This window comes from Miniopterus schreibersii (genome assembly GCF_964146895.1).
Source record: "Miniopterus schreibersii genome assembly, chromosome: 2".
NCBI classification, from domain to species: Eukaryota; Metazoa; Chordata; class Mammalia; order Chiroptera; family Miniopteridae; genus Miniopterus; species Miniopterus schreibersii.
The window spans coordinates 133252088-133277416 of NC_138102.1; the positions used below are offsets into that span (position 1 = coordinate 133252088).

General features: G+C 43.3%; 1 protein-coding gene across 4 annotated transcripts in view; it reads left to right on the forward strand.

Moving 5' to 3' along the window:
• The first annotated feature begins 402 nt into the window (after positions 1-402).
• The window catches only part of PPM1H (protein phosphatase, Mg2+/Mn2+ dependent 1H), a 270856-nt gene continuing 245929 nt past the window's right edge, over positions 403-25329 (forward strand). Inside the window, exon 1 of one of the 4 annotated variants that reach the window (XM_081129750.1) lies at positions 403-1105. In XM_081129750.1, the coding sequence (XP_080985876.1) occupies positions 861-1105 (245 nt within the window). In that variant the 5' untranslated portion in view covers positions 403-860. The remainder of the gene's footprint in view (positions 1106-25329) is intronic. The other 3 variants (XM_081129752.1, XM_081129753.1, XM_081129751.1) reach the window with 3 other exon arrangements.

The window sequence follows — 25329 nt, forward strand, 5'->3', positions numbered from 1 at the left end:
ATTCTAGAAATGCCTAGGGAAAAACTTTCAACGATTCGTGTGCAACTATAGTAGGTGGTTGTTTTTTAAAGCTCTGAAAAGTCTGTTGCACCAGGTGCTCCTCATTTCCAGCGCAGGGCCCGGCGCGCCCCACCAGGACGCCACCTGTCTCCCCCGGCCCCCCCAGCTCCCCAGTTTCCTTTCCCACAGGGGTAGGCGGCGTTCCTCCGACAGCGGACTCCGCAGCTGGCTTTTCCCGGCTGCCGGGCCCCACGTGACGCCCCCCAACACCTGTACGCGCCCCGGCTCACAGCGCCCCCATCCCCGCCGCCAGGTACAGACCCCGCCCGGCGCCCTCCCCCGGGAGGTCGCGCTCCGAGTGCGCGCTCGGCTCGGGCGGGCAGGGGAGGGGCTGAGCCCCGGCCGGAGCCGCGGCTCGAGCCCGAGCGGCCTGATCATCACATGACTCGACGGCCGCGGTAGCCGTGGCAGCGGCGGCGCCGGCTCCGCGGGCTCGCCCCGGGCGTTCAGTTCCGCTCACGCAGGAGTCGAGCGCAGCGGACGGGAAGGGACCTGCTGCAGGCTGCGGCCGCCCAGCCACGCCGGGGCGCCGCGTCTCTCCCGGCCCGCCCGCTCCATGCCTCTCCCTTGCGGAAGTGTAGCGGCGGGAGGCGGCGGCGGCTCGGGGCGCGGGAGGCCGGGGCTCGGCCCCCTGCAGCACTAGGCGCTGGGAGCCGCGCCGCGCGTCCCGGTGGCCCGGCTGCTCGTGCGCCCGGCGCCCGCCGCAGCCTGCATGCGCCGCGCTGCGCCTCTCGCCGCCCCAGCCCCGGCCCCCGCCACCGCCTCCTGCTCGCACCGCTGCTGCCGGGCGCCGGAGTAATATGCTCACTCGAGTGAAATCTGCCGTGGCCAATTTCATGGGCGGCATCATGGCTGGCAGCTCAGGCTCGGAGCACGGCGGCGGCGGCTGCGGAGGCTCGGACCTGCCCCTGCGCTTCCCCTACGGGCGGCCGGAGTTCCTGGGGCTGTCTCAGGACGAGGTGGAGTGCAGCGCCGACCACATCGCCCGCCCCATTCTCATCCTCAAGGAGACCCGGCGGCTGCCCTGGGCTACTGGATACGCAGAGTGAGTGCAGCGACGCCGGCGGCTCCCCCGCTCCGCTCACGGCCCTTCCCCGCACGGTTCCAGCCTTTCTCTCTTTTTGTTCCTCGGCTCCAGGGCTCTCTGACCGCCGGCGTCCAGGCCTCGGCCGGTGCCTCTTTAATTTACACTGGCCATTTCTGTCTTCCCCACTCCCCCTTCCCCCATCCCCAAGGACGCGGCGTCTCCAGCCGGGGATGGGTGGTGGATGGGTGGGTGAAGCGCTGGACCGTGGGAAAGCCGAGGCTGGACGGATCTGGGACTCCGGGGGCTGTGACACTTGGTCGTGCGTAGAACAGTTCTGCTGAAGTTTGAAACACAACAAGGAAACCTGGTACCTGCGTTCTCCCCCCCACACCTTTGTGCCTCCAGGTGCAGTGTGGGGGGTAGAGCCTGCAGGAGCCCTCCCTGCGCCGGGGTCGGGTGGGGGCGGGGGGCGCTGTCCGAGCCCCGGTGGCGGCCGCGTTCGCTTCCGTGGTTGCACATTTCAGAAGGTCTTAGTTTCTCCCCTTCAGCCTCATAACTCATTCGCTTCTCCTTTAGCAGGTAGTAAAACCCTGCGCGTGCGTTCAGTGCCAACACCGTCTCCCCCAGTCCTTCGGGAGGGGGGGACTTATTCCAGGTGTTTGGCAGTCAGCTTTGGCGATTAAGAGAGCGTGTGAGTGATTTACTATTTCAAGGGCCGATTGAGTTTTGTTGACGACTAGGAGTGGAGCTGGGAAAGGAGAGAGGGAGGAATTTAATGGCCTCTGCCCCACTCTACGGCTATTCCCCCATTGACTCTTAATGACCATTTTATGAATGGTAGGATAAGGACTGTTTCTCTCCCTATTTAGCGTTACGAAACTGCGAAACTCCGAAGGTGGAATGTAAGAGACTGGAGTTCCGGGGTTAAGAGCGACCTGGTGGGCGCAGAAATGCTCGGGAAACCCGGGGGCCGCGGCGCACCTGCCCCTTTACCTTTAACTCCGCCGGCTCTGTAGTCTGGGCCCTCCCCGCCCGTGCGCAGCCTTGCCCGCTGATTGGCTCATCCGGAACCAATCAGCTCTCCCGACGCCTGGGCGCTTTGATGTTGACCCTGTTCTGGTGGCCCGGATCCCCCCGGCGGGCTCGTTCCCGACCCGCGGGTTCCGGTGCGGGAGGTGCCGGCCCGGTGGCACGTGCCCTGCTTAGACTCCGCGACTCGATTTTCTTTCCCCTGTCAGCGAATAACCGCTTCTCCTTGGGCTGAAGGAGGGAATGTGTATAAATGGGGATGGACGGCTGGCGTGCGAGTGAGAACCCGAAGCGAAACGGGTGGGTGCTCAAACAATACAGATGAACGCCGTGAAGAACAAGCTGGGGGCGAGGAGCTGCAGAATAGCTTTGTAACTTCCAGGAGAGGGCCAAAGCCAAAATAAACACCTGTGTAAGGAAAGACCTAAGCGGGGGAAAGGTGCCTGCCAGTACATACCAGGCATTGTTTCTTTACTGAAATAAGGAAACATTGTTGAAAAGGCCACTTGGACCCTTTGTGAGACAAAAGGCAACTTGGAGGCATACTCCGTGCTGCAGTTGTGTGTAGATGGGGCCCGGGTGCCTGCCAAAAACCTGAATGTGTAGGGCCAGGATGTCACTCCAGTGGGTTTTCCAGGGCAAGGGCACCTGTCTGAGGGGCAGGAAGACAAGCAGGCAAATGAGGAGAAAGCTGTAAGAGGAGTAGGAAGGAAGCTGTTAAAAACAAAATGTAGAAGCCACTTGGACACAACAATAGGAGTACCTTAGATAAGCAGGACAGAAAGGAAAAGGGGGGAAAGCCCACCAGTTTCAGAATATTTGGATCCTATGGCAGGCACGTGATGTGCTCAGGGCTGTAAAGATCATAAGGGCATCTGAAATGAGACATCTAGGAGGGATTGTACGTAGAGGGCTCTACCTCTTCCTAGCTGGGCCTCAGTTTCCTTGTTTGTAAGAAGCTTATCGTTTCTTAGACCAGGACATGAGAGATGTTCAACTTGAGGGTTAAGAAAGGCCACTGTAAAATGTTTAGTTTTAAAAGTAGTACAGGTTAATTCAAACAAAGACCAGTATGCAAATATAAGTTCTTCCCCACCCTCCACGGGTAATGGCAATTCCGTGTTTGGTGTGTGTGCCTTTCTAGGCTTCTTTGGATGCACCTGTAAATATGTATCGTACATTTCTTCCCCAAACAGGTCCAGACTAAGCATGTTATTCAGTAGCATTTTCATAAAACTGTGTGTCATGGACTTTATTCCAAGTTAACACATAGAAATTCCTCATTCTTTAAAAATGTATACATAGTACTTAGTAACAGCTCAGTTAGTGCTTGCTGTCTGGTGCTTGCACTCTTTCCAAGTTTGTATCATTTGATTCTCACAACCCTCTAAGGCAGCGACTTGCAGCCTTTTTCATCTCATGGCACACAGAAACTGATTCCTAACATTCTGTGTCACACCAAAAAATATATTTTTTGCCAATCTGCCAAAGAAAATAGGTATAATTTTGATTCATTCGCGCCGGATGGCTATTGTGTTGGCTGTTGTCTTTTTTTTTTTTTTAATTTGACAACCTAAGGGAAAAGAGGTCAGTGTCTCTGATTAAACAGATACTGCATGTTTTAAAAAATCTTGCGGCACACTGGTGGTTGAAAATTGTTCTAAGGTAGGCACTAACATTTCCATTTTATAGATGAAGATCCAGGGGCATAGAATGGTTGAGCAACTTGCCCAGTCATACCGCCTTAGCAGAACCTGTATTTGAACCCAAGCAGCCTGACTCTGGAGCCCACAACAACCAGCTGCCTCCTTGCAGTGTATGAAATTGTGGTGCATCCGTCTGTACCCACGATTAACCATGAACGTCGCCTTGTTGCCACCCTCTGTCAGGTGTTGTGCTGTTAGCACTTCCTCAAACCTTGAATTGTCATTTATCTTCCTGCAAAAAATATATCTCTCATGACCAAAAATGGCTGAAATAGGGAAGGGGAAAGAAAGACAAGTAGGGACTGGGCCTATGATTAAAGGCGGCTACCAATAATACTGCCCTTGCCATAGGATGTATTGGGAGGAGGAATTATCTTCTCTTTGTCCTAGAAGGTACTTGAGAAGGGACCGCATTGGTAGGAAGATTGCTCAGATTGTGCGCTAAGAGAGTTGCTAATGAGTCAAGGCCTGAGTCAGAAATGGTTTGCTTATCTTTCTAGAAAGTGAGTTACTCTCTAAGCTTTCCTGGGGAGGAAGAATTGGCATCACTTGGTGAGGGACTGAGGGGTTAGAGGAGGGTTGAGCTCTAGAGTTGATGACCTTTTGGATGGTAGAAAAATTGAGAATCGGTTTACTTGTTGCCGCTTACTATTAATCCCTTTCAAGGAGAGATATTCTTTATAGATTAGTGAGCTAGAGAGTTAGTTTAAGCAATCCCTGTGAGACTTGGGGATCCAGAAACTGAAGACCCTCGTTTATTAAGTCAATATTTATTGGCATTGAGTGGGGTGAAATTTCCCGGTTCCTCTAAAAGCTTCCTATTAGCTGCTTGATTAAGGGCTGTATGCTAGGTTTACAAGCACTGCAGTTACAGATAACATCCAGAGAGCTAAAATCTTTCCCAAAACTTGCATTTTAGTGTGGCTTTGAAATCATTGACAGCCTGTTAGATCTGCTCAGAGCAAGCCCATGGGAAGCAGCAGTCTGACCCGGAGACCCTTCCCAGCAGCTACTTCCTTTCTCTCTCCACAAGTTTAAATACCACCCAGGTGGTCCTTGTGCTTCCAATGGACCTGGAAGTCCATTCAGTTTCTGATGGTTAGGAGCCCATCTTGACCTTTTTTCTTCTTGACCTGCTTGCCTGCCTTTCTCCTGTTGATGGTCACTTGGATTTAGAGATACAAATGGATACGGAGTTCGCGCCGGAAACAACAGCAGTAGAGAATGCCAGAGAATGTGTGGTACCCTGTATATGAAAGCATCATATTCAGCTTTTTATCAGTGATAAATTTCTTTGCTTGTACAGAAAGAATAATAATTATAGCATAATTTTACTTAGGTTATAGCTATAACTGTGCAAATTTGTTTTTTAGTACCTTTCTCGTAAAAGTGCCCTGGACATAGGTATGAAACAAAAGCTGCCTCCAAAGTTTCTATTCAGTGTACATTACTGAAGTTCTTTGTGTGTCACAGAATTAAAAATTGTAACATTTTGGATGAAATAATTATTTAAATCCTGCAAACAGCCCATGAGTATTTGGGTTTATTTTGGAATCTGTAGGCTGTCTGTCTCCTCAGTCATTGGCCCTAATTAGCAATTACCAGTAAATCGCATTACTTGCCTGTACAGTGAAGATGACAGAGAAACCACTATTTTCCTTGTGGTCCAAAGCTCAGAAATCCCCTGGCCTTTCTTTTCCCTTCTAACCTCCTTAACACACCCACTCCTCTTACACCTCTTCGCAGAGCTCCTGCCTGAGAGCTTCCTGTTTGACTTTTGCAACTGAAGCACCTCCAGGTTCTCCACTTCTTGTTGTGTAAGGATAAAAAAGAAATGGGGGTGTGGGGGGGTCTCATTTAGCAGAGCTCTCCATAGCATGTGAGTCCAAAGCCATCTAACAGATCTCCCCAACCTTTCTGGTAACCTGCAGACATTATTGATTTTCTTATTTTAAAGTAGGTGGCTAAGCTCTCCTCCGTTTTTCAAATTCAGCAGTGTAATGAAGTCATCCCCTCTAGGGTGGAACTCCTGGGCTGTCCTTTATCATGGGAAAGTGCATCGACTTCCTTCAAAGACTAGTGATGCTTCAGGCAGAGGATTTAACCAGTCTGAGGGGCTGTGTTTATTTTTGTGTTTCATCCCCAGTTATGTAGACGTCATCTCTGATATTGCCCGATCACAAAGTGCTTCCTCATTATTGTTACAATAATACCGATTAGTAATTTAAAATAGACGGATACTAGAATTGTTTTCTAAAAATATATTATTGAAGACATTTTATGGAGACATAATTGATAATATTACATTAGTTTCAGATGTACAACGTACTGATTCGATATATGTATATATTGTGAAATAATCACCACAGTAAATCTAGTTAACACTCAACATCCATAGCATACATAGTTAAAAAATATTTTTTCTTGTGATCAGCACTTTTTAGCAACGTTGAAATATGCAATGACAGGATTATTAACTATAGCCACCATGCTACACATTATATCCCCAGACTTAGTGATTTTATAAATGGAAGTTTATACCTTTGACCACTTTCACCCATTTTCCCCCACCTGCGGACCTCTCCCTTTTCCCACAGCTACCAATGTTCTCTGTATGAGTTTGGGGGATTTTTTTTTCCTGTTTAGATTCCATATATAAGTGAGATGAAACAGCATTTGTCTTTCTCTAGCTGACTTATTTCACTTAGCATAATGCCTTCAAGGCCCATCCATGTTGTTGAAAGTGACAGGATTTCCTTATTTTTTATGGTTGAATAACATTCTGTTTTATATAGGTATTATGCATATATATGTATGTATGTATATTTATATGTAAATCTTTATCCATTCATCCATTGATGGATTTGGGCTGTCTCTATGACTTGGCTATTGTAAATAATGCTGCCATGAACATGGGGGTGTAGGTATCTTTTTGAGTTAGTGTTTTCCTTTCCTTTGTCTAAATACCTAGAAGTGGAATTGCTGGGTCATACAATAGTTCTATTTTTATTTTTTGAGGAACCTCCGTACCGTTTGTTTTCCATAGTGGCTGCACCAATTTACACTCCCACCAACAGTGCACAAAGGTTCCCTTTTTTCCACATCCTATCAGATGTGAGATCATATCTCACTGTGGGTTTTATTATTGCTATTATTTTTTAACTCTCACCCAAGAATATTTTTTCCATTGCTTTTTCAGAGAGAGTGGAAGGGAGAAAGAGAGGGAAGGAGAGAGGAACATCGATATGAGAGAGACACATCAACTGGTTGCCTCCCGCATGCATCCAGACAGGAGACAGGATGGAGCCTGAAACTGCGGTGCGTGCGTGCCCTTGGCTGGAATGAAACCTGGGACCCTTCAGTCCGTGAGCCGACGCTCTAACCACTGAGCAAACTGGCCAGGGCTCATTGTGGTTTTCATTTGCATTTTCCTGATGATTAGTGATGTTGAGCACCTTTCCAAGTACCTGCTGGCCATCGATATGTCGTCTTCGGAAAAAATGACAATTTAGATCCTCAGCTCATTTTAAAAATCAGATTGTCTTTTTACTGCTGAATTGTATGAGTTTTTTTATGTTTTAGGTATTAACCCCTTATCAGATATATGATTTTGCAAATATTTTCTTCCATTTGGTAGGTTCCATTTTCAGTTTTTGATGTGTTGGTTTTTTTGTTATGCAGAAGCTCTTTAGTTTGATGTGATTCCACTTGTTTATTTTTGTTTTTGTTGCCTTTCCTTTGGTGTCAAAAAAAAAAAAAAATCTCTGAAGACTGATGTCAAGGAGCTTACTTAAGCCTGTGTTTTTTCCTAGGAGTTTTATGGTTTTGGGTCTTATGATAAAGTCTTTGATCTATTTTGAGTTAATTTTTGTATATTGTGTAAGATAGTGGCTCGGTTTCATTCTTTTGTATGTGGCTGTTTAGTTTTCCCAACACCACTGATTTTCCCCCATTGTATATACTTGGTTTCTTTGTTGTGAATTAACTAACCACATATGCGTGGGTTTATTTCTGGGCTCTCTGTTTTGTTCCATTGATCTACGTGTCTGTTTTTCTGCCAATACAAATACTGTTTTGAATACTGTAGTTTTGTAATATAGTGGGAAATCAGGAATCATTGCATCTTCATATCTGTGGGATGCTTCAGATTTGTTCTTTTTCCGTAAGATTGCTTTGGCTATTTGGGGTCTTTTGTGACTCTATACAGATTTTTAGGATTGTTATTCTATTTATGAGAAAAATGCTATTGGAATTTTGATAGGGATTGCATTGAATCTATACATGGTGGGGCAGAAGCAGGTTTAAAGTTGCTCATATGGAAAATAATACAATAATTAATAGGTAATAATACAAGAATTAAATTCTGGCCCCGGCTGGTGTGGCTCAGTGTTTGAGCATCAGCCCATGATCCAGGAGGTTGTGGTTCAATTCCTGGTCAGGGCACATGCCCCGGTTTCGGGCTCAGACCCCAGTGGGGGCGTGCAGGGGGCAGCCAATCAGTGACTCATCATTGATGCTTCTATCTCTCTCTCCCTCTCCCTTCCTCTCTCTGAAATCAATAAAGACATTAAAAAAAATTAAATTCTGTGTTTTGTGTACTCACAATTATAAACCTACTTTTGCCCCACCTCTATACATCATTTTGGGTTGTATGGACATTTTAACATTCTTTCAATCCATTAGTATGAAACATTTTTCCATTTATTTGTGTCGTCTTCATTTCTTTCATCAGTGTCTTTCGTTTTTCATGTACAGGTCATTCACCTCCTTGATTAAATTTATTCCCAGGTATTTTATTCTTTTTGATGTGATTGTAAATGGGATTATTTTCTTAATTTCTCTTTCTGGTGGTTCATTATTTGTGTATAGGAACACAATTGATTTTTGTATATTTTGTATCCTGCAGCTTTACTGAATTTATTATTTCTAACAGGTTTTTGGTAGAGTCTTTAGGGTTTGTTATACATAATATCATTTCATCTGCAAATAGTAACAGTTTTTACATGTTCATATCTGTGGGATGCTTTTTATTTCTTTTTCTTGCCTGATTGCTTTGGCTATGACTTCCAGTATTATGCTAAATAAATGTGGGGAGACTTGGGCATCCTGTCTTGTTCCTGACCTTAGAGGAAAAGCTTTCATCATTTCACCATTGAGTGTGATGTTAGCTATGGGCTTGTAATATATGGCCTTTATTATATTGAGGTACATTCCCTCTATACCCACTTTATTGAGAGTTTTTATCATTAATGGATGTTAAATTTTGTAAAATGCTTTTTCTGTATTGAGATGATTGTATGATTTTTATCCTTCATTAATGTGGTGCATCACATTGATTGATTTGTGTATGTTGAACCATCCTTGCATCCTTGGAATAAATCCCACTTAATAATGGTGAATGATCCTTTTAATGTGTTGTTGCATTTGGTTAGCTAATATTTTGTTGAGTTTTGCATCTATATTAATCAGAGATGTTGGCCTGTAATTTTCTTTTCTTGAGTTGTCCTTGTGTGGTTTTGGTATCAGGGTAACGTTGGCTTCCTAAAATGAGTTTGGAAGTAGTCCCTCCTGTATTTTTTGGAAGACTTTGAGAAGATAGGACAAGTTACTTTAAAGGAAGATATCTTTCGTTCTTGATGTTTGGTAGAAATTAAAAATCAAGTGCCTTTTTAGTTTTCTCTGATTTGTGTACTTTGAACAGAGGATTGATATTTTTCCCATTGAAGTTATGCTGTTTTCTTTCAGGTAATAAACATCATCCATCTGCTTTTGTTATTTTTCTCACTCAACCAGTGAAATCACTGCATTCCACTATGAGTCAGGCATTGGTCCCATGCTGGATCCATAATATGACATAGTCATCATCCTCAAGAAAATTTTGTGGCATAGTCTTTCTCCCTGTAGTGTCATTTTTGAAATTAAATTAAAATGAAATCATGGACTATTGAGGTTGAAAGAGACCAGCACTGGGGTTAGGGGGTGTTTTTTTTCCAATGTCTTAATGCTTCTGAGCAATTACAAATCTCAGTATTTGGAGCCTCCTTTAATTCACACTAGGGAAGCAAGTTGTTCTTTCCAGCAAACATTATGATTAGCTGCCAAGTTCTCTGTATAAAGGCATAAGTAAAGAAAAAATTACTCGGACACTTGTTAAAATAGTAAGGAAGACTTCATCGAATACTATTGCAGTAGGGGAGAGAGATCAGACTCAACTCCAAATCCAGTGAAAGACAGATGGGAATTTATCACCAATGAGTAGAGTGAGGAGGTCAGTGGATGGAAACTTGCTAAGAGAACATCAAAGGTAGGGGAATTCTTACTGAAGGCAGGTTAAGGACTTGGACATCCAAGGTAGAAGATGAGGCAATTGATTACATATCAGAGATGAGACTGCTAAGTCCTGACATAGAACAAATCTATTATCTACCATAACCAACATTAAAACCAGAAGTGCAGAGGCAAAAAGAAGTTTTTGAAAATGCTGTGATATTGCGCCTATTTTTCTAATTTTCCCACAAAGACATAAAACCATGTATTTATCTGCTCTAGAGTATTCCCAAGGCCCTTCCCAGTTTTAAACTCTGTGAGTTCCTGGAGTTAGGCTAAGAACTAGTTTCCTTCCAGGCTAGTTTTTCTTCCCCCAGTAGGGCCTGCTGTCTCTTATTGTGATTACAATTTTGAATTATTTCCCCCTAACACTTTACTGTGAAAATTTTCAAACATGCAGAAAAACTGAAACCATTATATACTCGGCACCCCTGTGTCCACCATTTTAGACTGTGCAATGCCCCTTTTGTTATATTTGCCTAATCCTTTGCCTCCCAATTCAGTCTTGTTATTTTTAAGTGTATGTTTCTTCCAGTCCAATGGCTTTGATTTATGCCACAGTAAATTAAATTAAAAATTAGGTTTGAGTAACTTTGATGTTCTCAGTTGAGAAAACCACCAAACAATTGAGCCCTCACCCCAGATTTAACTTTTACAACACGGACACGCTGCAAACGCTCACTTAGTCCGTAAACTTTTCATAACTTAGCATTCACATAACTGAGAGCTTTACATGGGGTCAAATGGTAAAGTAGAAATGGATGACACATGTCTTTGCTATGCTCCTGTTTGATTAAATCAGTAGGAAATTTGTTTAAAGCTTGAGTCACTGCTCATTTCAGCTGGTAGCCAGTCAGTTGAGTACTATCTGAGGAGGACTTGGTTTACTGAAGACTTCAGAATGTGTTGCCTGGAAAGTGCTTATGATGAATGAAGATGCTATTGTGCTGTGTTTTCCTTGCTTCCAAGTGGATGTTGTCCATTAGGAGACTTAGGGAGATCAAAGTACCCCCTTAATTGCTCTTTTTCTGGTGCGGGCAGATCAGTTGGGTCTTCTGGAATGTGAATCCATAGTGTTTTCTTTGTTTCACTATTTCTGACTTAGTTTTCTCTAAATTGCTGTAAAATTTAAATGCTTACCTGTGTTTTCTCTCCTTGTGGACTTTATGCTTCCTGATTTTATAAGCAAGAATGCTGATACCACCAGTTTACATCTGTATAGCTCTGGACGATTATTAAGGCCCTGCCATGTACACTTAAATATAAGGATCTTTTATCTGTGTTTAATTAAAGAGGAAACTAAGGTCCAGAGAGAACCTAATTCATTTTAGAATCTCATGAGGGTCCCATGATCCTGGTGGTTGTCACAGAGTCATGGAACCTGACCATGTGTGAATTTATTCATTAATAAAAACACATCGTATTCCTTTAAACAAAATGTCACAGAGAATGTAATGTATTTTGTTACTTAAAGGAAATTAATCAGGCCTAATCTCCAGGTGGTTTTAAATTGGGTGAGGGCATATTAGCACATCAAGTTTTGTATAAAAGGATTTTTTTCAAAGGTTTTAAAAATGCAATCGACCCTTGAACAACTTGGGTTTGAACTGAGCAGGTCCAATTCTGTGCAGAGTTTTAATTTTTCTGTAAATGCCTATGCTATTTTTGATTTGTGATTGGGAGTATGAGAACGCAGAGGGCTGACTGTGTGCATTGATCTACACCTTTTTATATAAGAGACTTGAGCATTCATGGATTTTAGTATCCACAGGGGAGAAGGAGATCCCGGAACCAATCCCCTGGGGATACTAAGGGACCACTGGTATAGTCAAACTTTGGGAGAGTCAAATATTATACGGGGATTTTCAGCTGTCCTGGGGCTGGTACCCCTAACCCCCACGTTGTCAAGGGTCAGTTGTACTATTGAGTATAACAGACTTTGTTAATTATACATAATTTTCTTAGGATATATGTATTTCCTAAACATAACTATAAATCTTGTCAAAATTACCATCCTTTCTTAACTTAAAAGTGCTTTTTTTTCATATTTTAATGTTTTGGAACCCTGTAAACCTCAATACTAATCTACATTTTTTTCATACTGGTGTTTTTCTACAGTTAATAAGTAGATCATGTGTTTTACTGTAAATAGCTACTTAGAAGTAAGGAAATACACTTAGGAATTCCAAATAATGAGGCTCAACTTATGAATCAGGTTTTATGAGAGAGCCCCTTTTGAAATGTACTTTGGGAGTTCTGTCAACCTAAGTTCTTACTTTTAAGCATAATCAAGTTTTTCAAGTTTCAAGGGAATTTTTCAAGTTAGTCAACTCTGGAGGCCAGCAAGGCTAGCAGTACCAGTGCAGCGTTTGTTTGCTGTTCTTCAGTGTGGTGGGCTCTTGCAGTGACTGTGGAGTGAGTGCATTAGCGACTTGTACAAGTCTGGCCTCGTGGAGTCTTGCTGGATGGGCGGTGAATTAATCAGCATGGGGCTGTGGGGTGATGAGAGAATCAATTTGCCAGGCTGAGAGGACCAAAGGGGTTTGTGCACTCTGCTATCCTTTCAGGGAGTTGACAAGTACACCTTTAAGCTATTAAAAAATGGTTCCTCTTTCCCATATCACATTTTTCATGTAGTTACAGGGGAAAAAAATCCCAAGTGATGAATTGATTTTTTTAAATAAAGATGCTGTGGATTACTGAATTACTATATTTACGTAGTCTGCTATGGTGTACTAATAATTGTTCTGTGCCTTTTTGAAAAGGTGAACATTGACAGATTATATTTAGAACACACAGCTGGCAGAAATAAAAGGCAGAAAATGTTTAGTAGGAAGCAAATTTTAAGGTACACTGACTACGAATAGCCCATAAGAGGATGTGAGGGGAGGGGGAGAACTGAGCTGGTATTACTATAGAAGGAACTATTTAGATAAAAGGAAATAGTTATAATGCTTTGCTGCAAATAAATAGCCTATGAGATTGAACTCTAAAATATATGTTTGGAAAAAACGAGCAATTTCGTCAGCCTTTCAGGACTGCATTTACCCTGTGAAGTGGGTTGAGAGAGCCAGATTAGATGGCCTCTTGGCACCCTTCCCCGTGCTTATTCATAACGGGGCCAGGCTGCCCCGTTGTTTGAACCAGGTGACCGAGCTGGGCTGGTGCTTCAGGACAGCAGCAAATGGGAAGAAGAGAAGAATTGGCAACTAGGACCACAGCAGCTGGTGTTTAGTTTTAAAAATATCTAGGTGGTCAGATGGGAATTGCACGGGCCCATAGTTGAAGCCCTGCCTCCCCTCCTCTCCCTGTGCCCCCAGGTCATCAGGTCAGTGCTGACAGGCCATCTGGCCACACTGGCCCTTCCCCGCCTCGGATACCACCTGAGGCCCTGCCTGCTGCCTTGCCAGCCTCAGAGGCACCACAGGATGGCATTGGTCTCCGGTGGAGCTGTGGAGTCCCTCCAAGCCTCGTTCCCAATCATGGATGCTTTTATTTTTAAATTTATTCATTTAAAAAAATATGTTTTTATTGACTTGAGAGAGAGAAAGAGAGAGGGAGAGAGGGAGAGAGAGAGGGAGAGAAGGAGGGAGGTGGAGGGAGGAAGGAAAGAACATTGATTGGCTGCTCCCCACCCCCCGGGGATGGAACCCACAACTTGGGTATGTGCCCTGACTGGGAATTGAACCGGTAACCTTTCAGTGCATGTGACAGTGCTCAACCAACTGACTCAAACCAACCAGGGCAAATTTATTTTTCTGGAATGGATCCCTTGTGAAAGATTTTGTCCAGCAAGCTATATAAAATAAGTATTAAGTTGCCTTCTTAAAAAAAATGAACCAGACACATAGTATCTTCTAGTCAGCAGGAAGGGTGGGTGTGGAACTGAACTAACATTTCAGCCAGTATCTCAGGATTAATTAACTTTTGTTTCAGTAAAATGTTTGAGTCCATATTGCCCCCAATCTGTTTTTCATTAGTTTTGTTCCCCTTCAGTATTTAAAATACCTTAGTTCTCCCATTGTTTACCTCCCAGAGCCTGGACCACAAGTTGAAGCTGTGCCAAGGGGCTTGGCTTCAGCGCCACCCCAGGGTTTTCAGCCAGGTGTGCTCAGATTCCTGTCAAAATCACTTTGCTTGGGATTCGGATGTGTAGCACCTTCCTTCTCCTTTTTCCCGTTGAAAAGCTCTATTTTAATAGTTTTACTTTTCGTGGCTCACAAAGTGCTGCTAGTTGCCTGAGAGACCTGATGCTTGTCAGCTGCAAGTTTAATTAAACTCGTGCTGAAAATATTCTTTTTCTAGCAGATTTTTGACTCTTGGGCAAAAGTTTATCTTGTAAAAATTTATATCAATCACTGACTACGAGTGAGAAGGCCTTTAAAACATTTTTAGGTGTCTACCAATTTATCAAGGTGGAACATGGAATTAACTTTTAAAATGATACGCTTTTTTTCCTCATTGCAGAATTGATGTGTGTTCATTATAGGCACTTTCAAATTCTCATAAGTACCATGGAGAACATAAACGCTATCCGTAAATTCTGTCATTCATAATTAGCTTCAATTGATAACACGTATCTCTAAGTGCATATGTATTTATTTACAATATAGAATAATACTGCATACTGATTAGTAGTTCTTTCACTTCCAATGGCATGACTGTCATGTAAATAAATATTGTACTCTGTCACTTTTAGTATCTGCATTGTATTTCATGTATGGTTTTAGCAAACATTTTTTTCACTGGTCGCAACCAATTTTTTACTATTAAAAACAATCCTGGGGTGAATATGCTTGTGAATAAACTTTTGTTAACCTTAATTTGAAAAGTGACATTTTTCTGGGGAAAATGTTTAAATTGCACTTTTCTAGTATTTCTAGTGACATTATTTAATGGTTTGAAAAGATCAGTGTTAAGATTAAAAATTGCTTCGAGAAAATATCAGTTATGTGCTTTATTTTAAAGTACTTCACCAAAGTAGTTTTTGGTGAGCCAACATTACTGGTTTAAGAAATTGTATTGCTTCTCTTTCATATTTGGGATTAAATAATGAGTTGTGGGAAAATGACCCTTAATAACTAATTTAAGACCTTACTCTGAAGAACTGCCCAGTGATTCTGTCTTTGTCCAGAACTAACTAATTTGAAGTCAGACTGTAGAATAAAGGTGACCTTTCCTTCATTTGAAATGTATTGATTATGTATTGATTATGTCCCCACTATATGTCAGGTCTGCATGTTTGAGCATCAATGAATATAGCTCTATATTAAGTCCTGGAGGAATGCAAATGTATGTAATAATGTCCGCACCCTCAAGATTTGATTGAAAGTTAAAACAACTCAATAAAAATGAGATCTCACTGATTATCAACTCCTGGGAATCCAACAGTTATCACAGTAGTTACAAATTTCAGACATCCATCTGCTCAGAAAATGTTTGTTGGAGACATCGCGTGGTATTCTTTGCATCTGCACTGCCCTGTGGGGAGATGGGGGGAAAATAATCTGCTTTCTGACTTTCAGCTGGAGGTAGCAGGAGGAACAGATCCTACTGGAAAAAAGTAGATTTCTTGGTATATCTGAATGAGTAGCTAGGAATGGGAAGTCTGTGTGGATACTGAGCTTACAAACCCATTGAAATTACCAGAATTTTCTCTGCCCTCTCACCTGTTCAGCTTTTTTTTTTGCTCTCCCTCACTTTCTTCCTTTGTAGTTTTTTGTGTGCTTCTGGTATATTCATAAGGCACATGCTTGTTAATCCTTTCTTCATGCACAAGCTAAAGCATTATTAAATGAGGCACAATCTATGATTTAGTTCATCTGTGGCTGGGTTATTTACACTGGAGCTTGTAGTTCGCTTTTGATATAAAACCTCCAAGTCACCCATGGTAACAGGCCCGTTTCTCTCTCTGTCCAGCCTCAAGCCCATATCTTCTTACAGTATTTAAAATAATGTACGTGTGGATATGATCCAGTTAGAATAAAGAAATTCTGTATTAAAATTTAGTTTTATTAATTCCTACTCCTATATTGGTATGAGTTCTCAAGCTGACCCCAAGAGCTTTTGTGTTTGTCAGCTATATATAAATACTGTTTGCTACATTAGAAATTAAAACTGAGACATTTAAAAAAATGATTATAAATTCATTTGAAAATAAACATGTAAACATTTTTAATGAAAAATAATTATATTTTCCAAAACAAAAGCAATTTAGTGAGAAGAGTGGCATCACTGTAGGCTTGCAGATCTCTTCAGCGTCTGCTTAATACAAGACAGCTGATTCTTCCCTGCTCCTGCATTTACTCTGTCTCATCACACATCTAAACTCCACTCTTACTCATGAGAGAAAGAGAGAGAGTGAAAAAGGAAAGCCACACCGCAGCATTGTGCTGAAAATCGCTTCCACCTTACGTATCCCTTGAAAAAGGGGCTTGGAGACCTTCAGGGGTTCCCAGCGTATACTTTGAGAACTGTTGATGTGGAGAATAAAGAGTTAGCGTCACTTTTTATCGTTCTTTTCTTTAAACTGTATTTTGCAGATAGAAAAACGTAGACCACTTTGCAGAAGTGACGGTGGAGTGTTGTGCTCCCACTTCCAAAGGTTTGTGCTGACCCAGGAGGACACGTTCCCACACTCCTTGTGGTCTTTCTTCAGATGCGGAGCTCTTTGTCTTCTCCAGAGTTTGGGCTGTTTAAGATTATTTGACAACTGAGGGGGGTTAGTATTATCCATCTTTAACAGATCATAATAAAAAAAATAGGGGACAGAATTTGCTAGAGTTCGTCCTAAAGAACAAATCTGTGAGCACCTTGGGGTTATAGCAACTCTTGGATTATTATTAGTAGTATTGCACTGGGTTTTTTTTGTAGCATCGTACATTTATTGTATACTTCACGTGGGCTAAGGGGCAAAAGATACAGAGGCTTAGGCTCTTGTTGGGAAGATAAATTCATGAAAAGAGTTAAACCTGAGCAAAGTGTGACGGAGCAGCAGAGTGCCGGGAGATTAGTGCCTCAGAGAGGCAGCTTGGGGTCTTCTGGGCTCTTCTAACCAGCTTGTGGCTTCAGCAACCTCGTTTACGTTGGTAGCCCTCAGTTATCATGTTTATAAAGTGAGGTCATTGACTCAGTGCTTTCCGGCTGTGAGGTGCTGAGGGAGTAAGCACAACAGACGCGGTGCCCCGATTAGTTAACTTCTGCAGATGTTTAAGTAGGATGGTTGCTGGTGGAAGTGGGGTCTTTGCAGCGTCATGGGAAAAGCACTTCCAGGGACCCACAAGGCAGGATGAGGCCTGGTGGTAAAATTTATTTGGGTGAAAACAGAAGGCTTCCCCCAGTTCCCAGTGTCATCTCTGACCATCCTGCTGTGGAAAAAGTCCAATCTTGTCTCTGTCAGGCCCAGAAATAGGGCCAGTGTCCAGACATTTTGCGCCATTGGTTCAGTCCATGTCTCTGTCCCAGTCTGGGTAGCTTAGTCCGTTCCTGTGCTCAGGCCCATGCAGTCTGCCAGGGGACCCAGGTGGCTGCTAGGGTGGGAACGTGGGAACAGGAACGAATGGGGTGATCACAGATCTTGAGCTTGGTACAGACCAGGCACGTCTTCAAACTAACCAATTAACTTCGCAAGCTTTCATGGGCTGCTGTGACTAACCAGTCTAGGTTCTGGATCTTCCGAGGTTCTGTGTTATGCAATCCGATCTTTTGCCCAGGCCAGGCGGACAGGCCTCTATGGTTGCCGTCTTAGTTCATAGAAGTACCTCCCTGGTAAGATCTTGACTTTCACAATGCATGTGCTTACCTCCTCCTGCTCCCCCCATCCAGTAGGGAGGGAGGGCTGCTCCCTACATGGGGGAGGGGAGGGATGTTAATCCCCTTGCAGGGCGAAGGCTGCTATCCCCTGGAGTGTGTGAAGCTGTAGCTCCCTGGTTAAGCTCGGTTATGCTTCCTAGTTGGTTATGCTTAATAATCTCTGATTCCCTTTGCTCCCTTCCTCTGTTAATACCTAGCTGCCTACGCTAACAGGATACTTGTATACAATTCATAAAAATTAATGCCTTTTCTTTCTTTTTTTTAAAAAACATATCTTTATTGATTTCAGAGAGAGGAAAGGAGGGGGAGATAGAAACATCAATGATGAGAGAGTCATTGATTGGCTGTTTAGCCCACAACCTGGGCATGTACCCTGACTGGGAATCGAACCCCGATCTCCTGGATCCTAGGTCAATGTTCGACCGCTGAGCCATACCCGGCCGGGAAATGCCTTTTCATTTGCATTATCTTAAAATAGGTGAAGGATCTGTAGGCTGAATGTGCATGTTAGTAAAGGTGGAAGGGAATTGAAAATCTAATTACACTTCGTTTAATGATGCACATTTTAAAATCTAACAGCACGGTGAACCAGGGATGGCAAATTGGTCACTAAGCCTCTTGCCTGGCCGGTGGCCTTCCCTTCCCCACCCCGCACCCACAGCACTGTAGGAATGAGCACTAAGTGGGGGTGAGAACACTGTTTCTGGAACAAACAAAATAAAAGCAAACTTTTAAATGAACAGCCTATCCTGGATTAAAAGGAACCAAAATGTTGGGCATTTTCCTGGTTCTTTTAGAGTAATGATAGTTACTTTGTTGTCCAGAAAAGTTATGATTTGAACTGTTTGTCTAGAAGGAGAAATGCTTCAGAAGCGTGTCAGCGAGGCAGGTAAAACTCAGGTGCTGATGATTCCACCACAGTGGGCTCCTGTTGGCTCTACTCTGGGATGTCCTTTTTGAGACATGATTCAGTTAGAGTCAAATTTATAAAGTTACGTAGATGTCTGAATCGAGTCTATGAAAAGTTGAAAATAATGTTAAATTGCTTGCACCCTCCTACGGATCCTTCCAGAAAACGAAAAAAAAGAATGAAGGTCACAACCAGTTTTAAATTTAGTCCCTCTCGTTGCCTGACAGTAGGTGACCTGAGGACGTCCCGATGCTCTCAGAACTGCGCTGTCACACGGCGCAGCGCTGATGTCCTCCGCTTTGGCAGCTAAATTGCTGTGGAAGCAGCTCTATTTGATGTAATTTTGATCAATACCTTGTACTTACATGTGGCCCTGTAGCCACTGAGTCACTCTGCTCTTCTCAGCATCTCTGACCCAAGAGGGAAGGACACAATGTCTTGCTTGAGATTGGGTTTTGAAAATCCACGTCAGTCAAATTATATTTTAAAAGCAGTGGGAAGCTTGCCACTTAAAATATGCAGGACACATTTTCACACTGTTGAGAATAGTTTTCTTACTCAGCATCGGTTCTTTGTGAGTTGACCTTTACTGTGTTACAGTTTTCTGACGTGGGAGATGGATAACTAGTGGTGTGCTCATTTCAGATGCCAGTGATCAGCAGCGAGCGTCAGTAGGTCATCAGGGATAAGTGGCTAAGGATGAGTGGTTGGGACTCTGCCTACCTCAGCTCCTTCCCTAATGTGCTTTTTGATACATTACCATATAGGATTGATTTGTTTTATATTCCAGTATTTTTGTTCACACCAGAACTGCTTGAGCTTCCATTTCTGTGTAGGGTTGTTCTGATTTAAACAGGAACTATTCAAAACAGTGTGCTATTTTTTTTTTTCACACACAAAAAAGTATGCTCTTAGTGTCTCAACTTAAATTACGTATCCTTTCCTGAGATATTTATTTTTGCCATGTCTCAAAGCAGTGATTTACCTCATCTGTAAAGCTAATTTTGCAGCTTTATAAGATGCTAAATTGTCACTTACAAAGTGAAGGGTGAGCCAGCTCCATTTCAATCCATGTCAAGCTTTTCAGAGTATGTTGTAGGACAGACACCAAAACCCAAACAGAAGGTGTTTAGATTGTGTTATGTTCAGAAAATAGACCATTTGATTGTTAAAATTATGTTTATTAAAGACAATAATACGTGATCAACAATGTCCGTTTGAATAAGCCATAGTGGGTGCAAGTAAAATTTAGACTATTTCAGCTTGGTTGGCAGAAAACATTAAAATAACTCAATCTTTAGTCAGTTAATATTTATTAAACCCCCCTGAGTGTAAGGCTGTGGTGGTTAAAAAATGCATATCCTATCTTCAAGAAGTTCACATATTAATGGGAGATTCTGTGTGTATAACTATAATGCAGTGAGCTACTGTGAGAAAGGGATTGATGAAATGTAGTGGGAACCAGCAAATGGGGATGAGGCATAGTTCTTTCTGGGCAAGAGGGGAAGGGGGTTAGCAAAGCTGACTTTGATCTAACCCTTGAGCAATGGGTGTTGGCTAGAGGAGGCATATGAGGGTGACAGCTCCGAGAGTAAAAGTTTGGTGGTATAAAAGTGGCTATTTCTGGGAATTAGAATACTTTTAGTTATTATTTGTAAGTATATACAGGATGTCCCCAAAAATATATACATGTTTTAAGAGCTGACAGCTCAATTTTGAAAATGAAATGTATTTTAATAAGCCCTGCCTTTATAATTATTCAGAGTGTATATATGCATTTTTGAGGGGACACCCTATATTTGTAGAAGTGCCTCAGAGAAAATCCCCACCTGGAGCCTGAACCACCTGGACTAGACATAGAACGATCCTCCCTTCTTACAGAAGGCGTGGGTGCTGATAAAAGTGTGACTGCTCTTGCCCCTGGCCGGGTAGCTCAGTTGGTTAGAGGATGTCCCTATACGCATTATGTCTCTCCCCCCTCCTCCTCTCTCTAAAGTCAATAAATAAAAATTAAAAAAAATTTGTTTGACTGCTCTTTGTCTGCCAAGCATGGCCTCTGGAGCCTCCCTGTAAGACTGAGCTTCCCTTCATTATGATAGAAGGAACCGTGTCCGAATGATGCCTCTGTACTTAGGAATCCTGCTGGGCTGCTGGTGAGCTATACACCTCTACATATGTGTTGAGGAGTGGAGGGGAAGTGGGAGGAAAGTGAGATCTTATCTGCTTCTCTGATAAGATTTGCCATAGATGGAGGTCTAAGGTGAATTCACTGTGGACCACAACTTTTGCTGTAGAAACGTTAACAGTGAGGCATATCTCCCCCATTTGCTGGTAGGGTCACCTGGATATGTCCTGCAAAAGCTCTGCTGCAGTCTGCCAAGACCTCCACTGACCCGCCTGATGGAGAATCACCAAGGGAGCAGAGCTCATTCTAGAGTACAGGACTCCCCAAAGCCCTGCCTTAAGGCACAGGGCTGCAGACACTGCTGAGACTGCCTGCCTTTGACAAGAAATAGAGGGCCATTCAAACCCTCAGCCAATTTTTCTTTTGTCCTGGGATTTCTGACTCATTGCAATTAAAATCAGAAAGACCTATTTCGGAAAGTGTCAGGTCCTAAAAAAAAAAAAAAGACAGCAAGGAGTGGGGTGGGTAGAGGCTGCAGGGGTAGGGCTGAAAGCTGAAAAGGTAGATTGGGCTGGAGACTGTGAACGCCCTTGTATCTGATGATAAGGAACTGTGCACCATAAGCAGTGAGCAGCCACAAAGGATTTTTTTTTCTTAGTAAGCAGGTATTGAGAATGATATGATGAGATTTATATTTGGAAAAAATAACTGGAAGTCTTGTGAGAGAAACAGAGGTGAAGGTGAGGCATTGACGGTAAGATGAAAGGGGACTGTTGGAGGGTTTCTAGATGTGAAAGCAGATTGCGGGGACTGATTGGGATGATGAAGAGGTATGTGGTAGAGACATCCAATGCTTACTGTTCTCTGATTCTCTTCTTGTCTGGGCACATGGGAGGCTTATGTTTTTCTGCTCCCTTTCATCAAGGTGAGCCCATGTGACTCTTTCTGACCAGTGTGTTGTGAGTAGAAGCCAAATGTCCCTTCCCGGCTGAAGCATTTAATTGTCACTGGAAGACCTGCCAGCACCACCTAACTCTTGTGCAATAATGAGGAGGCCGTGTGTTTCAGGTGGATCAGCTACAGGTTGTTGGAGCCTGGTCAGCCGAGTCCCTGTAGGGAGGACAGTTGCTCTGTAAAGTTGTTCAGGTCTGCTGGGATCAACATTTGTTGTATGAAGCTACTAAGCTTTAGGAGATGCCTGTTACTACAGCATGGTCTAGCATATCCTGACTAAATACATGGTGGTAGTTTGTAGCATACGTTTGTAGATGGAACCTAAAGTGGAAAAACCTGTTTTCCTTATTGTGTTCCATTATCTACGTAATGGATGCCGCTTGAGAAAAAACCTGCACCCATGCTGGGTTAGAGTTAAGAAGGTTTCTTTGTAGGATTTCTTAGATCTTTTGATATGCTTTGGTGAATTTTGAAACTCCAAGCTAAGGGAGAGTGTGCACTGCTTCCTAAATTTACCTGACTGTGGAATCCACTTTTCTCTCCTTTTTCGGTAAGAGCACTAACATTTTTAGGAACACCGTAAAGGAAATACCAAATTACACAATTGTGATGGCCTAGGCATGAAACTAATTGCATAAGCCAGGAAGAGTCCTCGACTGGAAAGAAAGGGTAGATTTGAGGGGAAGATTGAAGCATTGACAGGAGTGGGACTTACTGGATATGTAAAGGACGAGTCAAGAGATTAGGTTATGTAGTTTCAGTTGATTCCTTACCAATCTCCACAGTGCCTTTCCAGACCTTGGTTCCTTCCCTCAAGCCAGCAATCCCATTTCTAACCCTCCCTGTGGGCAGAGGTCTTAGCGTTCCACCTTACTGAGCCTTCCTTCAACATGAAGGCCTCTTCCAGTCCACCTTGGAACATCTTTAACACCATGCCTTTTATTCCCTGCTGTTTCAGCTGGAGAAATGTTCTGCCCAAAGTGTTACCGTCTCCTCACCCCTGCCACACACACATACATTTGTGCCCCGTCTTCCGTTTCCTCTCTGTTATCTCGGCATCTTGAGTCTTTTGCTCTCCGTTGCCTCCCCCTTTGCCTATAGGTGTGTTAAGTCCTTGCCTTTGGGTCAAACAACATATCTCCTCTCCTAGTCTGCATCACCCCTCAAGTTGCTATTGCTCTGTTTTTGTTGCCCTTTATTTCCTTCCTTACTGAGACGTTGGAATGCCTGCTCTGTGCCAAGACCTCTTCTGGGTGCCAGGGACACAAAAACAAATAAGATAAGCCTCTTCCAACTGGGCGATCCATCCCACTGAGCAGGCTGCTGCAATGGAGTGCGACGGGTGTCGTCGTAGAGGAGCAGCACAGGGCATCCTGGGTGCCAAGCAGGAGCACAGAGCTAGGCTGGGGACACCGGTGAAGGCTTCCCACAGGAGCCGAGTGACCTTTAAAGCAGCCAGCCGGCCAGCGGAGGGGCTGGAAGGAGAGCACTGTGGGTGCAGGGAAAGGTGAGAGCGGGATGGACTTCAGAAACTGGGTGGTCCCCACACATTGTTGTACCTCCAGCGCTGCTTGGAAAGAGGCTCACCGGAGGTCACCAGTGACTTTTTAGGTTCAGATCTCTTCATGGAGCAGTAATTGTGGCTGCTTACTCTCTAGTCCTGAATTACTTCATCTTTTAAATTCTGAAGACTCTTCCCTTCTGGCCCTTTTGAAAAAATTCTAACTATGCTTCTTTTTCTCAGAAATCCCTCTCAAATACTGCTGTTCCCAAGCTCTCCAGACCTCTCCCTCTTCTCTTCACCCTCTCCATTAGCAGTTTTTAAAAAATCTAGACAACTTTCTTTGGAATTTGAATTTACGTTCAGCCTTGTTTCTCTTTGCCTGGTCCCCTCCGCTGTGATCATCTCTTCAACTGTACCTTCCTATATCGTTTGCCATGAGTCTGAATATATACTTGTTTGAAATGTAGTGTAAATTATAAGAGCTGAGAAGAACATGGTAGGTACTCCATACCCACGTGCCGTGCGCGAGCTAATGGTTCTTGACAGTGCCAGGTGGAAGCAGTTGGATAATGCTGAGACCTCCTTGTACCAGTACCTGTGAACAGCTGGGCAACAAATCTGCTTTTGGTTTCTAGAGCTGTGTTGGGCTGTTAATAAAATTCTGTTATATGTGTTTTCTGTAACATGTATTCTCTTCTTATTCGATTTTATTATGGTAGATTCTTTTTTATTTTTAGTGAATTGCCATATAATGGGAGGTAACCTGCATTTGTCTTGTTAGCTTTGTTAGAGCAAAAAATTAATTGAGTCTGTGTATTAATTCAAAGTTACCTTTCGGAATGCCATAGGTAGAAAGTTAACTACTCTTATAGAAAGTTTACATTTCTGCCTGACCTCCTGTGGTGTGGTCACTAATGCTGTTGACCAGTTATTTCCAGTTCTTTTCCTCCTGGGCACAAGGCTGTTCACCATCTCCCCTTCCTCACCACCTGGTGACCCTCTAGAATAGGGATAGGGAACCTTTTTTCTGCCAAGGGCCATTTGGATATTTATAACATCATTCATGGGCCATACAAAATTATTAACTTAAAAATTATCTATGATAAAAGCTCCTAGACTTATTGAATCTCTAGTCCCGCCTGCAATTGCCTTGGCAGGGCCAGACCAAATGATTCCTTGGACCGTGTATGGCCCGCGGGCCAGACGTTCCCCACCCCTGCTCTAGATTGTGGAGGCTCTGTGTCCCTGTTGAGACATGAAGCCAACCTGAAATGGACACGCAGAGTGTGTGAGAAATGAAATGATGTTACTGCAGCATAATATAACCTGTCCTTACTGATGCACTTTGACAAATTTTGTCAATATTTGGAAAATTAAAGTTAATGGTTGCCTAGGGTATAAAAGTGGTGTCTCAGGCAGTATGTTGGGACTGTGAGGAAATAATTCTCTGGTGGACGAATGAGTGTCCTAGCTTAAGTGTGTTTCACTTTGTTACCCGAGTTTCTCATTAGAGTCCTTTAATATAATCACTATTTTGTAGTATTACAGGCTCTTAAAGAGTATTATGAAATTGATGTCATCTTTCCCTTTTTTACTGAAAAAGGGAAACAGGTGAGTTGAGTTACTGAAAGATTTAATAAGGATAGTCAACAAAGGTTGCCAGGTGTTTGGAATTTAATGTTAACCAAGATAAAACCCGGGCTTTCAAGAATTGAATCTAGCAGAGAAGGTAAACCGCAGTTATAAAGTACCAGGGGATAAATGCTGTTACTGGGGAAGCTTAGGAAGTTAATCACAGGAAGGGAGGCCTCTGGCATTGGGAAGTTTTCCTGGGGAGGTGACATTTATTCAGCTGAGATTTGTTGTACACCTGCT